The sequence below is a fragment of the Bos javanicus genome, chromosome 8 (genome assembly GCF_032452875.1).
Source record: "Bos javanicus breed banteng chromosome 8, ARS-OSU_banteng_1.0, whole genome shotgun sequence".
NCBI lineage: Eukaryota > Metazoa > Chordata > Mammalia > Artiodactyla > Bovidae > Bos > Bos javanicus.
This window is the reverse complement of record NC_083875.1, coordinates 63,948,023-63,964,265: the sequence shown is the minus strand read 5'-3', so window position 1 is coordinate 63,964,265 and position 16,243 is coordinate 63,948,023. Positions and strand designations below refer to the sequence as shown.

The window sequence follows — 16,243 nt, the reverse complement described above, 5'->3', positions numbered from 1 at the left end:
TTCCTGTATCCCTTCTGACCCTTCAGATAAACAGCCTCAGCAAAGACCAGCATCTTTATGGGTGGGGCATGGGAGCAGAGCCAGGGCCAGGCACCAAGGGCTTCATCTCTTCCTCCATCTTTCCAACCACCCTGGAAGACCCTGTCCAGGGCACATGGGTGTTTAATAAATAGTCATGATGATAATGATGGTGCATATCTTGGCCTTAATATACATGTGTTGGTTTCATTATTTTGTGCTCCTCAAATTATCCAGATAAAGTCACAACCGTTCTAAAAACAATTAGCTTAATTTTGCATCTGTGGTTCCTCAGGAGTCTGCTCTTTCTCCAGTAATAATTGCATTCTACAATTAATGAATTTCAGTTGAGATCACTAGTGTTTGGGCTAATATGGCATTTCTTCTTTGTTCTTGTTTGTTTTGTTTTTAGGGTCAAGTTGTATTCCGGAACGGGGAGAGAATGGGGACCATTAAATTTACTCAATTTCAAGGTAGGCTTTTTTGATGCTTATTCTTTCTAGTTGATGAATTCTATATTCAGAGATGTTGTGTTTATGCAATAAAATATGTCAGAAGAAATGAAAGTACAATGTTCCAGATAAAAGAAGGCAAAGTCAATAGAAAATACTCTGTGAAAACATTAGTTTCAACTTATTTAGAATACTTTTCTCAACTGCATAATTTCTCAGGGCTATTCAGTCTTTCCATATGACTCAGGCGCATGAATGTATGGGGAGTGGCAGTTAAGTCAGTGCCAGCATTCTGAGGAATCTGGCATTGTTTTAGCTTTTGATTACAGAGATTTTCAAACAGACGCTAAAGTTGAGATAATAGCACAGTGAACCTCATGTACTCATCACCCAGCTTCAACTGTTTTCTCTGTTTTGCCAGTCTTGGTTTATCTTGACTCGCCCCATCCCCCACCCCCCATTTTTTGCTATAATATTTTAAAACAGCTCCCAGACATTATCTCATTTCAATCTATAAATATCACAGTATGCATTTCTACTAGATAAGGACTTTTTAAAACATTACCGCAATCCTATTATTGTACCTTAAGCATTTAACATGTTTTAATATGCTTATTCCAAGTCTATGTTGCTCCTCTAATTATTTTGAAAACGACTCTAATTGGTTTGTTAGGGAATCCACACAAGGTCCACTCATTGCATTTGGTTGATGTGTCTCTTTAGTCCCTTTTAATCTGTAATCTTCCCACACACACTATTTTCAGGCCATTTTTGTTTTATTTTGTTTTAAGAAAACGAATCATTTGTTTGATTTTCCTGGTGTCAGAATCAGAAGGGACCTCCGCAGCCATTCAGACAATGCTCCTCGTGTGACGAAGGGGAGATGGAGGCCCATAGGGCATCTGTGAGGAGCTGGGCCAGGTGTTCTGCCTGGAGGAACCTCGATTCAGCCTTTGATGGTCATAAGTAGGGTTGTTAGGCAGAACCATGAGACAGACCATTCATTAATGCAATGTTTTTCAGTATCTGAATGTTTCTGGAAAATCCAGAAATGAGCAGTGCCTTCTGTGTCCACTCATTTTGAGCAGATCCCAGAATCATCCAGGGAAAAGCAAGAAATGAAATCAAGTTATTCAGATCCATTCAGGCAAATCTCAACCAGATTCAGATCAATCAGGTGTTCTCTGGTACCACCGTTCCATAATGCGACTTTGTAGATCTACCCATTTGTCTTCCCGTGGCGGAAAATTGAAACGCATGTCAGCTTTCTGGTGTGCACAAAAGATGTAATTTTAGGCAAACATAATTATTTTTCCATTTGTTAAGTCTTACTTCTTCATTGGCTGAACAATGTAAGCATCTTGGCAAAGATATACTTACTTTTTTTTTTGAGTGAGTGATTGCAGCTAAATTCTCTTGTCACATTTCCAGTTCTCAAATTATATCGTTCTGGGAGAATATTTTGTAAAATATTGATTGGCCAATCACAGCTACAAGTGAATGCCAATTTTATTGCCTTTTTCCCCCTGAATGTTAGGATTAGACACCAACTCCAATGACTGGTTTTAAGCATTTGTAAAGAAAGCATTGTAGCAAACAGCAGTTCAGAGGTGAGTTGAAAACCGTCTGAGCACAAGTCCAGTGTATAGGCATGTGACTCACCACTCTGAGTCACATGCCAGTGTCCTCATCTATAAAATAGGAATATGATCCTATCTACCATCTTGGGATGTGGGAAGAGCTACATGACACGGCACAGAGAAACACGTGCATATCTTTCCTGCTCAGCAAGTAGTAGCTATCATGATTAGCTTTTACTCAAAAATTATGATACTTGCCTGGGGCAAGTCCACATTTTCTTGGTGTGTTGAAACCTTCTGGGTGCCACTTTCTCTGCCTACCCTGAGCATGCGTGTGTGCTCAGTCACTTCAGTCATGTCTGACTCTTTGTGATCCTATGGACTGTAGCCCACCAGGCTCCTCTGTCCATGGGATTCTTCAGGCAAGAATACTGGAGTGGGTTGTCGTGCCCTCCTCCAGGGGACTCTTCACGAGCCAGCGATCAAACCCATGTCTCTTTATGTCTCCTGCATTGGCAGGCAGGTTCTTTACCACAAGCACCATGTGGGAAGCCCGCCTACCTCTTAAGAGATGTTCCCAACCCTTAATGACATGTACAGTGTCACAAGTGCAGGGCCTTAGAAATGATTTCACCCCACTACTTCATGGTATAAATGGAGAAACTGAGGGAAGGGAGGTGTTCCACCCAGGGACACCCAACTGGCTGGTGGCAGAGCAGGGACTAGACCTCAGCTTTCCCCAAGTGCCAACCTCTGCGTGCTCAGATGCACACCTGTGCCCAACTGTCCTCCCTTTGCCACTTTAGTGTCCAGCTTTTATTGACTCTCAGAGCCGGGCCTTGCAGATACTCCCATTTACATGTTTTTAAAACAGACACTGATTTTGTTGGCAGAGGATACCGTGCTGGGAGCATGTTCACATCAGCACAACAGTTTTCCAAATTCATAGGATCTCAGATGTGCCTTACTGCCAGGATGGAGAGGCATTGATTTGTTGAGTAGGCTGCCCAAGTTGGAAGGGATCCTGGTTATCATCTTATTTCAGAGGGGAAACTAAGGCTCAGACATGGGAAGGAACTGGCTTTGGGACAGTGAGTTCGTTCCTTCACTCTTCTGGTTCACCTCCAAGATAGGCTGGCCTAGACTGTTTCTGGGACCTTTCTGGAATTTACCCAGAGGGTGGGCCTGACCTCTATCTTGGGGTTCAGTCAGTTCAGTTCAGTCGCTCAGTCGTGTCCGACTCTTTGCGACCCCATGAATCGCAGCACGCCAGGCCTCCCTGTCCATCACCAACTCCCGGAGTTCACCCAGACTCACGTCCATCGAGTCTGTGATGCCATCCAGCAATCTCATCCTCTGTCGTCCCCTTCTCCTCCTGCCCCCAATCCCTCCCAGCATCAGAGTCTTTTCCAATGAGTCAGCTCTTCGCATGAGGTGGCCAAAGTACTGGAGTTTCAGCTTCAGCATCATTCCTTCCAAAGAAATCCCAGGGCTGATCTCCTTCAGAATGGACTGGTTGGATCTCCTTGCAGTCCAAGGGACTCTCAAGAGTCTTCTCCAACACCACAGTTCAAAAGCATCAATTCTTCTGTGCTCAGCTTTCTTCACAGTCCAACTCTCACATCCATACATGACCACTGGAAAAACCATAGCCTTGACTAGACAGACCTTTGTTGGCAAAGTAATGTCTCTGCTTTTGAATAAGCTATCTAGGTTGGTCATAACTTTTCTTCCAAGGAGTAAGCGTCTTTTAATTTCATGGCTGCAGTCACCATCTGCAGTGATTTTGGAGCTCCAAAAACTAAAGTCTGACACTGTTTCCACTGTTTCCCCATCTATTTCCCATGAAGTGATGGGACCAGGTGCCATGATCTTAGTTTTCTGAATGTTGAGCTTTAAGCCAACTTTTTCACTCTCCTCTTTCACTTTCATCAAGAGGCTTTTGAGTTCCTCTTCAATTTCTGCCATAAGGGTGGTGTCATCTGCATATCTGAGGTTATTGACATTTCTCCCGGCAATCTTGATTCCAGCTTGTGCTTCTTCCAGTCCAGCGTTTCTCATGATGTACTCTGCATAGAAGTTAAATAAGCAGGGTGACAATATACAGCCTTGACGTACTCCTTTTCCTATTTGGAACCAGTCTGTTGTTCCATGTCCAGTTCTAACTGTTGCTTCCTGACCTGCATATAGGTTTCTCAAGAGGCAGGAATATAGATTTAAGGGACGAGATCTGATAGATAGAGTGCCTGATGAACTATGGACAGAGGTTCCTGACATTGTCCAGGAGACAGGGATCAAGACCATCCCCATGGAAAAGAAATGGAAAAAAGCAAAATGGCTGTCTGGGGAGGCCTTACAAATAGCTGTGAAAAGAAGAGAAGTGAAAAGCAAAGGAGAAAAGGAAAGATATAAACATCTGAATCCAGAGTTCCAAAGAATAGCAAGGAGAGATAAGAAAGCCTTCTTCAGCTATCAATGCAAAGAAATAGAGGAAAACAACAGAATGGGAAAGACTAGAGATCTCTTCAAGAAAATTAGAGATACCAAGGGAACATTTCATGCAAAGATGGGCTTGAAAAAGGACAGAAATGGTATGGACCTAACAGAAGCAGAAGATATTAAGAAGAGGTGGCAAGAATACACAGAAGAACTGTACAAAAAAGATCTTCACGACCCAGATAATCACGATGGTGTGATCACTGACCTAGAGCCAGACATCCTGGAATGTGAAGTCAAGTGGGCCTTAGAAAGTATCACTACGAACAAAGCTAGTGGAGGTGATGGAATTCCAGTTGAGCTATTTCAAATCCTGAAAGATGATGCTGTGAAAGTGCTGCACTCAATATGCCAGCAAATTTGGAAAACTCAGCAGTGGCCACAGGACTGGAAAAGGTCAGTTTTCATTCCAATCCCAAAGAAAGGCAATGCCAAAGAATGCTCAAACTACCGCACAATGGCACTCATCTCACACGCTAGTAAAGTAATGCTCAAAATTCTCCAAGCCAGGCTTCAGCAGTACATGAACCGTGAACTTCCAGATATGCAAGCTGGTTTTAGAAAAGGCAGAGGAACCGGAGATCAAATTGCCAACATCCGCTGGATCATGGAAAAAGGAAGAGAGTTCTAGAAAAACATCTATTTCTGCTTTATTGACTATGCCAAAGCCTTTGACTGTGTGGATCACAATCAACTGTGGAAAATTCTGAAAGAGACGGGAATACCAGACCACCTGACCTCTTGAGAAACCTTGGGGTTACTAGATCCTAAATTGTCTCATGCCACTGACCTCAAAAAAGGCTTCTCAATGAGGTCGGTATGCTGTTTTCTGCTGTGCCCTTCAAGTCCTCCCTCTCCCTGTCTGTTTCTCTCTCCCTCACCTCCTGCCCTTTTAAGCGGGGACCATGGCACAGCAGAGCTGACTTACAAATAGCCAGCCCCAGCAGTGGGGCTCCCTTTGCAGAGACACCCAGGCTGCCTCAGTGCTCGCTGGCAGGATCTTGGAAGTCGGCCCATCCCACCCTCCCTCTGAAGACCTTGAAAGATGCTGTTTTTGGCTTCTTGTTTATAAAGTTCCTGGTGCCTTCTAAACCCTTTTATCTGTTGTAGAGGAAGCATTTAGTAGGAGGCTCTGTTACCGTCTTTGTAAAACTAAAACACAAAGTAGTTGGAAATGGGAGGCAGTTTAAGGAAGAAGATGAAAAGGAGAGCCAGGAATCCACGGTCCTGCTCGACTTTTTTATTCCAGAAGAGTAGGGTTGATATCGCAAGAGTGTGGCACACAGTAGACCCTGGTGCAAGTTTATTGAATTAATCTGCAGGCAAAAGACCTGAATTCAAGCCTGTGCTCAGAAGTTTACCAGCAATGTGACCCAGGGCAAGTCACTTCATCTCCCTAAGCCCCAGTTCCTTCTCTGGAAAATGGATGACGCTAATGCAACCCTGCCTGTCCCCTGGGGCTGGGCTGTATGAGATCTTGCTCTATAAATTCTGGGTGATAGGAAACTAGTCACCTCACTAGCATGCTGCCTCATTCCTGACTAGCTGTTGGTAAATGTTTGCTGAATTGGTGAGTGATTCAGCTCATGGAGTTTTGAAAGCATGTGCATTTATTTGTGGTCTCCAGTGGCTTGAGTCTAGGCAGAATGTCTGACAAACAGCGGCTGATCTTGACAACAGAAGCATAAACCAAACCTACCTCACAATGGCAGCCACTGCTGTCCCAGGCTAGAGAAATGAACGTTTTTTTGCAAAGTTAGGAGTGCTGGATAGACAGAACTACCTCTAAAATAATGTGTCAGGGACCTCCTGGTCCCTCTTGAGGGTGAAACATTTTGAATCCAGAGAGGGATTCAAAGCCCAAGCATGACCTTCCTCACCCCTGGCTTTCCTCCATTCAGTCCATTTTCAAGACTTCCCAGTGACCTTACCTCCCAACAGGACAATCCTAGAGGGAGCAGGTGTGCCGGACGCCATCATTGTCCCACCCGTAGTCCCTGAGCATTCATGGTTCCAAACAACCATCTTATTAAGAGCACCTGTACTTTTCACCCTGTGCAAGGAGCAGGGCCAATATCCAGGGAGAGAATGCTTCCAGGGCAGCCCGGAGCTGGGCATGGATGAGGAGTAGAGGATAAATCCCCCAGTGTCCTTCCTTCCTTGGTTGGAAACTCCCAAGAACCCAAGGTGTGTCTGCTCTGTCTACTGAGGTCCCCATGGAATTGAGCCTCAGCTGGGCTCTCAGGAACCTGCTCATTAATGTACCTTGCCCTGGCTCCCTTCCCTTCCCTGTCTCACCTCTCCACACTCTATTAGAATATTCAAGGATCACTCCCAAATAAATTACATGCACTCTCTCTCTTGTCCCAGGCACCCTTCTGAGGGATCGACCCATGGCTGTAGGTAAGGCAGGTATTGGTATCCCCTCACCACACACCTGGGGTGCAGTGGGCCTAACCCCCTTTCAACTCCAAATTCAGAACCCCTCCCTCCAGGCCATTGCTGACTTGCACCAAATCACATGTAGATAAGGATGAATACTAGGGAATTGGTGCTTTTTTTCCCCATAAGAGAAGAAAGAATCCATGTTACTAACGAAGTCTAAACATGGCTCAGAATTTGCAGCAGGGAAGGAAGTTGAGTGAAGCCATGATTAGAGCCTTGTTTATGCTGTTCTTGGTGAAACCCCAGCATCTGCTGCTCTAACTCACCACCCCTGCCTTCATTAGGCCTGTTTGTAAGAATTCGGTGAATGACAATCTGCTTGAATTCTGCACTGCTTCTGTGCAGCATAAAGGACTCAGACTTTGGAGTTTTATACTTCAGCACCTGATCTGAAAGAATGGGGTCTTCCACCATCTAACGACATAATTGTCATTCAGAAGGTACCTATGAAATGCAGGCTTGTCCTCCCCACTTGCAAACATTAATTACCGTTTGGTCTTCAGGGTAACAGATATGGTTCTATTCAGTGTGCATTTCCTGAGCATCTGCCAGGTGCTTTACCAGCTCCTCTGGGAAAGCCAAGTTGAATAAGATACGGCCCCTCCCCGCAGGGGCTTCATAATCTCCCTGGCCAAGTGCCAGTGCCTATAAAAGAGGGAAGATAATTTCCAAGAACCTACTAGAAAACTTTCGGAGCTAGTTTGACTCCAGTTTGAAACTCAAGGCTGATTTTTAATATCTTTTTCCTTCTGTGAAGGCATGTATCATAGCCCTCTTCACTAAGCCGTTGGTTTGGAAAGAGCAGTTGGTTGGACTGCCTCTCAGCTTGACGTAGTTGAGTGGAGACATAGTCCACTAAACTGCAGGTTACACCTGAAGGGTTGTGGGTCAGCAGAAATGGAAGGACACAGATGAATATGGGCTCTTTCAGGCTGGAAGTCTGATCCTGAGCTTGATGCCTCTCATCCTCATGATCCAGGGCTTATTTTTCTTGGAGCTCAAGGAAGATGGCTTGGAAAGACAGAAGTATTTAGCAGACCTTGTCTTTCATTGAGCCACAAACTCTCCATGTTGAGGGGAACCCTGACTTTCCTTTACAGCATTGTCTCTGCTTGAAGGCCTCCAGTGACAGGGAACTTACCTCCTATCATGTGGAAAGTTTATGAGTTTCAAAGCAGGCATACCTAATCATTGCTAGCCACGCACTGTGGCTTAATCTTTCTGAGCCATCTTTTAGCACTTATTTTAACACATTATTGACCAGGGGATTTTTGCAGAAACTAACACCTGTGGCTGGTGATTTGTTATGTAAGTGAGTATTGAAATATCTCCTGTGAATAACAGTTGGCTAAGAAAAGATGCGTTAATACCTCTCTGGTCAATAACAGGTTAAAGTAGTAAAATGAAAGGTTTTCCTTGCTTAAAAGTAATGGTGAGAATCCACTGACATGAGGCTGTGAATGAGCCTGGCTCAGTGACTAACGCAGATGAGAGCCGTGACAGCTACGGGCTTCCTGCTTCTCTCATGACACTCTTCACAATGATCCCAGATTTACCATGTCCAGAACTGCTTGAGCAAGGTGCTGTCTTGCTTCCTCAGGTCACACTTCACACTCCTCATTTGATGGAATGTTCTTATCACTGGTCCATGGAAGCCCCTCTGCTTGTTTGTCTATACCTTTATTTCCCTTATTTATTCTCATCTGCCCCAAGAAAGGCAAGCATTCTAAGTGTTTAATGCATATCTTGTGTTTGTATGTGTCCTTGCAAAATGTGTATTGCGGTTTTGTGTGCATATTTTGACTCTGCATCGAGGCAACTGGATGTTTCTTTATTTTCCCACTCAGCACTTTGTTTTTGAGCTACTCCACATGGCCGAGTGTACATCTAGGCCGTGGCCCTCACAGGACATAGCCTCCACTCCCCTGATGACACCACCTAGATCACCTTCAACTCCCTGGCTCCACACGTAGTGAGTGTCCTCGGACATGTTCCCTATGAACCCAGCTGGCGTTTCTTGAGGACAAATGCCCACGAGCTGAATTGTGGGGTCAGAAGGTGTGTCAACACTGAACATGCCTAAAATTTGCCAGACAGCTCTCAGAAATGTCCCTACCCACGCAGCTCCTACCAGCATGAGGAATTCCATGTCCCCACCTCCCACCCTCAGTTGGTGTTTCCCATCTCTCTCATTGTTTGCCAGTCTGAAGATATAAAGTAATATTATACTGTGGTTTTAAGTGTCATTTGTCCCTGATTACTGATGAGTTTGGGCATTTCTTCCTGTGCTTGTCAGCCATTTTTTGTTAATTGTCGGTTCTGATCCTTGGACCACTTTTATTTTGAGGGTATTGCCTTTTTCTTGTTGATCTGCAAGAGTTCCTCACATAATTTTGATTTCAGCTTCCTACTGGGGCTTTTCGGAGAAGGCAATGGCACCCTCCTCCAGTACTCTTGCCTGGAAAATCCCATGGACGGAGGAGCCTGGAAGGCTGCAGTCCATGGGGTCGCGAAGAGTCGGACATGACTGAGCGACTTCACTTTCACTTTTCACTTTCATGCATTGGAGAAGGAAATGGCAACCCACTCCAGCGTTCTTGCCTGGAGAATCCCAGGGACAGGGGAGCCTGGTGGGCTGCCGTCTATGGGGTCGCACAGAGTCGGACACGACTGAAGCAACTTAGCAGCAGCAGCAGCAGCATTGGGGCTTTAGGCTTTGCAAACATCTTCTCCCGTTCAGTCATTTGTCTCTAAACTTAAAGTCCCTGATGAACAGAAGTTCTTAATTTTGACGTGCTAATTTTCATTCTTTTTTTTTTTGACCCTATGGTTTGGGCTTTTGAAGTTTCTCAATGGTCATTTCGTGGCATCAGCATGGCACAGGGGTACTGAGATGGACAAGACATAGCCCTTGCCATTAGGGAACCCTGGTCTAGTAGGGGGCAGACACAGGACCCCCCACCTGAGTATTATAGGTGATAAGGGCATTCAGAGGAAAGTCTGAATCTGCTCCACTTGGCAGATTCCAGGAAAGCTACCTGGGAGAGGCAGCATTCAAGATTAACTCTAAAGGACCAGCGGGAGTTAGCCAAGAAGAAGTGAGGAAAGGTGTTCTAGATGCAAATAACCCATTGTATCTGTACATGTTCTGTGTCTCCTCAGGCATTCAGCTTTTGTCTCTGGGACAGTTTGCATAAATCAGTGGACAAGTCTACCCTTGGCAAGATTATTATACTCCTGGGGCATTTGGCCAGTGTCCACTTAACCTGTTAAAAATCTCAAAACAAATGTCGACGAAGTTAACCTATTCAAAATGTGGCAGTGGCGTACCGTTTGTGCTAGAGACGAGTTGGGAGGAGGGCTCCAGGCCCAGGGAGGCCTCTCTGCCTGGTGCTGCTGAGAGGTACTGCCGAGACCTGCTTGCGCCCCATGGGAGGACAGTGACCGTCGAGGTCCTGTCCATGGGCAGTGACCAGACTTCACGGGATGGGGTGTGTGCATGCATGCTCAATTGCTCAATTGTGTCCAACTCTTTGTGACCCCACGGACTGTAGCCTGCCAGGCTCCTCTGTCCATGGCGTGGGTGGGTCAATGAAGTGAAAAATCACTTCCCGAGGGATGGCTGGCCAGCCTGGAGAAAAGCAGAATCAAGACTCAAAATCACCATGTCCCTGTCTCTGAAGCCTGGGAAGGGAAGTCTCAAGATGCACGCTTCAGTTTGGAGTGAGGAAGACCCTTCAGAGCAGTTGCAGAATCATGGAACAAGAGCAAGAGGGCACAGAGATTTCCACATCTAGCCCACTTGTTTTATCAACACCCAGCCAGAGGAGGGCACTTCCCCAGGACTCGTTACCGAGAAGACAGCAAAACCAAGACCCCTTCCAGGGGCCCTGTCCTCCAGCCAGAGCGCTTTCCTTTCCCTGAGTCCTAGAATGGAGTAATTTTATAGAATCTTTGATTCTCGCTGAGCCAAGGTTGTCTTTTGTTTTACATCTCAGAGTTTTACATTTCTAGATGTTTACAACAACAATTAAACCTTAAAGGACACATATACTTCCCTCGGGCTTCCCAGGTAGCTCAGTGGGTAAAGAATCTGCAGGAGACGCAGGAGATGGGGGTTCGGTTTCTGAGTCGGGAAGATCCCCTGAAGGAAGGCATGGCAACCCACTCCAGTATTCTTGCCTGGAGAATCCCATGGACAGAGGAGTCTGGCAGGCTACACACCATGGGTTCATGAAAAGTCAGACACGACTGAATGACTTGAGCATGCATGCATACATCCCTCAGTGCAGACCTTGAGTCCGTTGAGGAAGAATGAACCTTTGGTGGGGAGGGGAATAGAAGCCAGGAAGCAGGATGTGCGGTTCCAGCTGCAGCAGGAGGCAGGCAACCCTACATCTAGCCCTCCCACCCACGGGCTGCAGGCAGGAGGGAGGCAGGATCGCTGTGTGACTGAAGCAGTCCCCCAGCTGTCTCGTGGATGCTCTCGGGCCCACAGCCAGAGAGTATTTTCAGACTGGACTTTTTTCGGCAGCCTAATTTTCACCAACAGGACTTATTTGCTTTATGTATTGTCCAAATCCAAAGTTTGGAATAAAGAAAAATAAAAAATGCACTTTCCTAGGAAAACACTTTTTTTTTTTTTTGCACCACAACAAGGAATTGGTATTATCCTACAGGAAAAGGGGCTCTGTGTTTTACAGTATTTTGAGCCTCTGAGAACAGAGTGTCAGCGTTGCATGGTTCTTGGTTTTATCCAGCAGTTTTCAACTCTAGTTATGCATTAGTCAACTTAGGGAACTTTTAAAAATACTGCCACCCAGGGTTCACCCTTCAACCCCACCCAACAACGCCCCACAACTAGAAATTTTAATATAATGGATCCATGTTGGGACCCAGGCATCTGAATTTTCTAGAAATTCCCCAGGTGACTCTAGTGCCTGGCCAGGACTGAGAACTATTGGAACCCCTGCAGTGCACTCTGTGGGTGGAGAAACCGAGGCCCAAAAAAAGAGAATGATCTGTCCAGGGTCACACAATAAGTCAGCAGCAACTTCCAGCAGGGCAAGCGGGGCAGGGAAGCGAGCCAGTGGCAGATGCAATACCACAACCCCTTCCCCCCGAGCCTGCTCTATTCTCTCCTGCCCCTGTGAATCCTCTTTCTAGCCTGTCCATAAGTCCCCTGTTCTGCAGTCTGCATGTCTGTATAAGTGGTTGATGGTCTTTGCACAACAGAGTTACCAAGGAGCCCAAGAGTTAAAAGTTGAAAGTGGCTGGGCTGTGGATGAAGGGAGAAACACAGGGGACACCATCCTTCCCCTGAAGAGCCAGGCGAGGCGGGGTTGGCTGGGCCTAGTGCAGGGGAGGGGACCCTGTGCTGCCCAGGACCGCCGAAGCGAGACTTGAGGTTCCACTCAGGAACTGACAGGCTGGCAGGAATCTCAAGGCCTGGGCACATCAAGGGCATGGCTCCAGCACAGCTTCTCACATGTCACCCCAGTGCCCTGAGCCCACAGCAACTGGAGAGGAGCAGTTCTCGCAGAAGCCTTCCTGGAAGAGGTGGATAGGATTTGGACGTGTTGGTTTGCTAGAGGCAGGTAAAAGCCACCTTCCAGGCAGAGAGACCCTTGTGGGAAACAATGATAGTAAGAAAGCACCATAGTGTAGTAACAGTGTTCAGTTCAGTTCAGTCGCTCAGTCGTGTCCGACTCTTTGCGACCCCATGAATCGCAGCACGCCAGGCCTCCCTGTCCATTACCAACTCCCAGAGTTCACTCAAACTCACGTCCATCGAGTCTGTGATGCCATCCAGCCATCTCATCCTCTGTCGTCCCCTTCTCCTCCTGTCCCCAATCCCTCCCAGCATCAGAGTCTTTTCCAATGAATCAGCTCTTCGCATGAGGTGGCCAAAGTACTGGAGTTTCAGCTTTAGCATCATTCCTTCCAAAGAACACCCAGGACTGATCTCCTTTAGAATGGACTGGTTGAATCTCTTTGCAGTCCAAGGGACTCTCAAGAGTCTTCTCCAACACCACAGTTCAAAAGCATCAATTCTTTGGCACTCAGCTTTCTTCACAGTCCAACTCTCACATCCATACATGACCACTGGAAAAACCATAGCCTTGACTAGATGGACCTTTGTTGGCAAAGTAATGTCTCTGCTTTTCAATATGCTATCTAGGTTAGTCATAACTTTCCTTCGAAGGAGTAAGCGTCTTTTAATTTCATGGCTGCAGTCACCATCTGCAGTGATTTTGGAGCCCCCAAAAATAAAGTCTAACACTGTTTCCACTGTTTCCCCATCTATTTCCCATGAAGTGATGGGACCAGATGCCATGATCTTCGTTTTCTGAATGTTGAGCTTTAAGCCAACTTTTTCACTCTTCTCTTTCACTTTCATCAAGAGGCTTTTTAGTTCTTCACTTTCTGCCATAAGGGTGGTGTCATCTGCATATCTGAGGTTATTGACATTTCTCCCGGCAATCTTGATTCCAGGTTGTGCTCCTTCCAGCCCAGCATTTCTCATGATGTACTCTGCATAGAAGTTAAATAAGCAGGGTGACAATATACAGCCTTGACGTAGTCTTTTTCCTATTTGGAACCAGTCTGTTGTTCCATGTCCAGTTCTAACTATTGCTTCCTGACCTGCATATAGGTTTCTCAAGAGGCAGGTCAGGTAGTCTGGTATTCCCATCTCTTTCAGAATTTTCCACAGTTTATTGTGATCCACACAGTGTTCAGGAACCCCACAAATAGCTCACAGTTACTTTTGTCATGACTCAAATAGCTACAACTTATTGAACACTTGCTGTGAGTGAGGCCCCAAGCCAGAAACTGCCTCTCGTCTCCTCTGTAGCCCTCACAGCCACTCTGAGAGCTGCCATTTTACACTTAAAGCCCAGCCGTTCACAGGGCGCAGCAGGAAGGGATGTAGGACCTGCAACTGGGAAGATTTTGCCCACCCAGGAGAGCTGGGTGAGGTCACAGTCACTAAACTACAAGGTCAGAGATTATGAATTATTTTTTAATCTTTGTAACTTCAGCAAAGAGCCTGGCACCCCATTGTTTATTGAGTGAGTGAAGTGATTAAGGGATTTAATATGCACAGCCTTCAGCACCCAGATGTCCAAGGTCAGCTCGGTCAGGGAAGAGAACATAGCTAACCTTCCACCACTTGCTCTTGTGAGGGATTCTTCATTATGAAATAGCTCAGGCGGGGCCTGGCATGCAGTAGGCACTCAGTAAGTATGGGCCGAATAACCAGCAACCCTGGTTGCTCAGTATGCGTAGAAAGATGTCTGAATTCGGAACTGAGACTCAAGTTCAGGCAACCCCTTAGTCGCTGCCCAGCATGTGGCCCTCAGTGTTCACTTACCAACTTGAGGCTCCTCTCTCACCTGCATGCTGGGGTGAATTATGCCTTATTCAGGGTTTGCTGGGAAACTCTGGATGCAGGAATGTGTGAAGCTCCCCTCCCCCAGCCTCCAAGCAGTGCCCCCAGGGAGAGATTACGGTGATTATGGTGTTCGTTGCAGGAAGCTGAGTATTATTTTGGTGCCGCAGGATGGATGGTACAGTGGGGTGTGTGAGTCAGAGGGGCGGGCTGTGTGGCTGGGGGCGCGGTGAGGTGCCAGCCACACCACTTTCCGGCTCCTGGTGATTTATTCCAATCAGCTTGCATATTTCATGTGCTGCCTCCCCACACCAAATAAATAAATCAGAGCCTCCTCTGAGCAGTGGGAGCTGATTAGGGCTGAGACTTCAAAAGGCCAGAGCAGGGATGCTGGAGCTCCCAGCAGAGTCTGCTAATGTGACATTTAGGAGCTGGGTGACCCCGGCAAGTGACAGCCGCTTACACAGTATGAGGCCCCCCCACAAGTGGCGGGGAGACCTTTGCAGGGAGAAGGAAGTGACTTTTACAGTCCTGTGTTCCACCTCCAGTCAAAGGAATGCAGGCAGAAATGTGGCCAGTGGGATTCCCTGTTTCATTTCCTGAATTTTGATAAGGAACCAGCAGCACACCTACGTCTCTGCAGAGAAATCCACTTAGAGCCAGAGCCCAGGGGACAGCTCCCCCAGCCACAGTCTTGGAATTCCCGCTGCTGTGTCTCTTTATGACCCTTGGGCATTCTGAGCACCAGGGTCTGCAGCTCTGGGTACTCTCCTGCCCCTCTGTTGGGCAGGTGGGCACTCCTGTCTGTATTTATTATACTCAGAATGCCCAGGTGGTCCATGGAGTGGGCAGCTCAGGGCCAAAACTGTCACCTCTCAGAGATCCCGCTGAGGTAGCCACATGTGGAAGCAGTCCTGGGTTTGAGCCTCGACTCTGCTCTTAGGATCAGCGGGGCCCTAGGCAAAGCTGTAACCTGCCTGAGCCTCAGTTTTCTCATCTGTAAAGTGGGACTGAAACCACTTAACTCCACACAACTGTGAGAACTAAACAAGGAAAGGCACATAAAGTTGAATCCCCTTGGCCCTTCCCCGCCGACTCGCCACCCTGTCCCAGCCTGCGCTACTCCGGGGCCCCACTCTCTACTCCTTGCCTTTGTCTTTCTGCCTCTAACCCCAGCTTGAATGAACTCTCTGTTCAAGGGGATCCTTGTCCCTGTCTTGGTGGCATGTGGCATGGCTGGCCAGCTCCCTTGTGAAATTGTCCCTTTCTGGTGTCCTGGCCCCTCTTCCTCAATCGCTTTGCTTCGTCTTTGCTCTGCCCACCCCAGAGATCAGTGCGCCCCAGGGTCTGCCCTTGATCTTCTCTTCTCACTTGGCACTGTCCCTGGAGGTCTCCTTCCTGCCCCCTGCTCCAACTCCCAGTTTACATGCTAATGAGCCCAACTTTCTCCACCCCCCCACCCCTGCTCCCCCAGCTCCAGACCCAAGGATGTCTCTCCATGGGTACCTCAAGCTCAGCATGTCCAAACTGGAACTTGTCATCTTTCCACCTTCTTTGGCCCCTCCTGGGCTCCCCATTGGGAATGGCCCTGAGCCCCCTTGCCCCTCATTTGCTTCCTTCCCCTGTTCCCCATCTTTCCCACCCGCTGATCACCCATCTGTCCACATTTTACCTGGAGAAAAAACAACTTGTCAAATCTAATCCCCACCTCTCCATTCCTCCTACCACCACCCTGGGCAAGTCTTTGTCATGATCTAAGCCTGCCAACAGAACGGTATCAAAGATGAAGGTAAATTTACATGTATCACTTGGATCTGAAAAGATACCTGAACAAGTACATCTACCTGGAGGAACCCAGA

At 47.1% G+C, this 16,243-nt stretch overlaps 1 protein-coding gene across 1 annotated transcript in view; it reads left to right on the top strand.

Annotated features, from left to right (window-relative positions):
* GABBR2 (gamma-aminobutyric acid type B receptor subunit 2) overlaps positions 1-16,243 on the top strand; it is a 368,988-nt gene that overhangs the window by 266,274 nt on the left and 86,471 nt on the right. Inside the window, exon 8 of the mRNA XM_061425770.1 lies at positions 431-491. Coding sequence (XP_061281754.1) covers positions 431-491 — 61 coding nt within the window. The remainder of the gene's footprint in view (positions 1-430; positions 492-16,243) is intronic.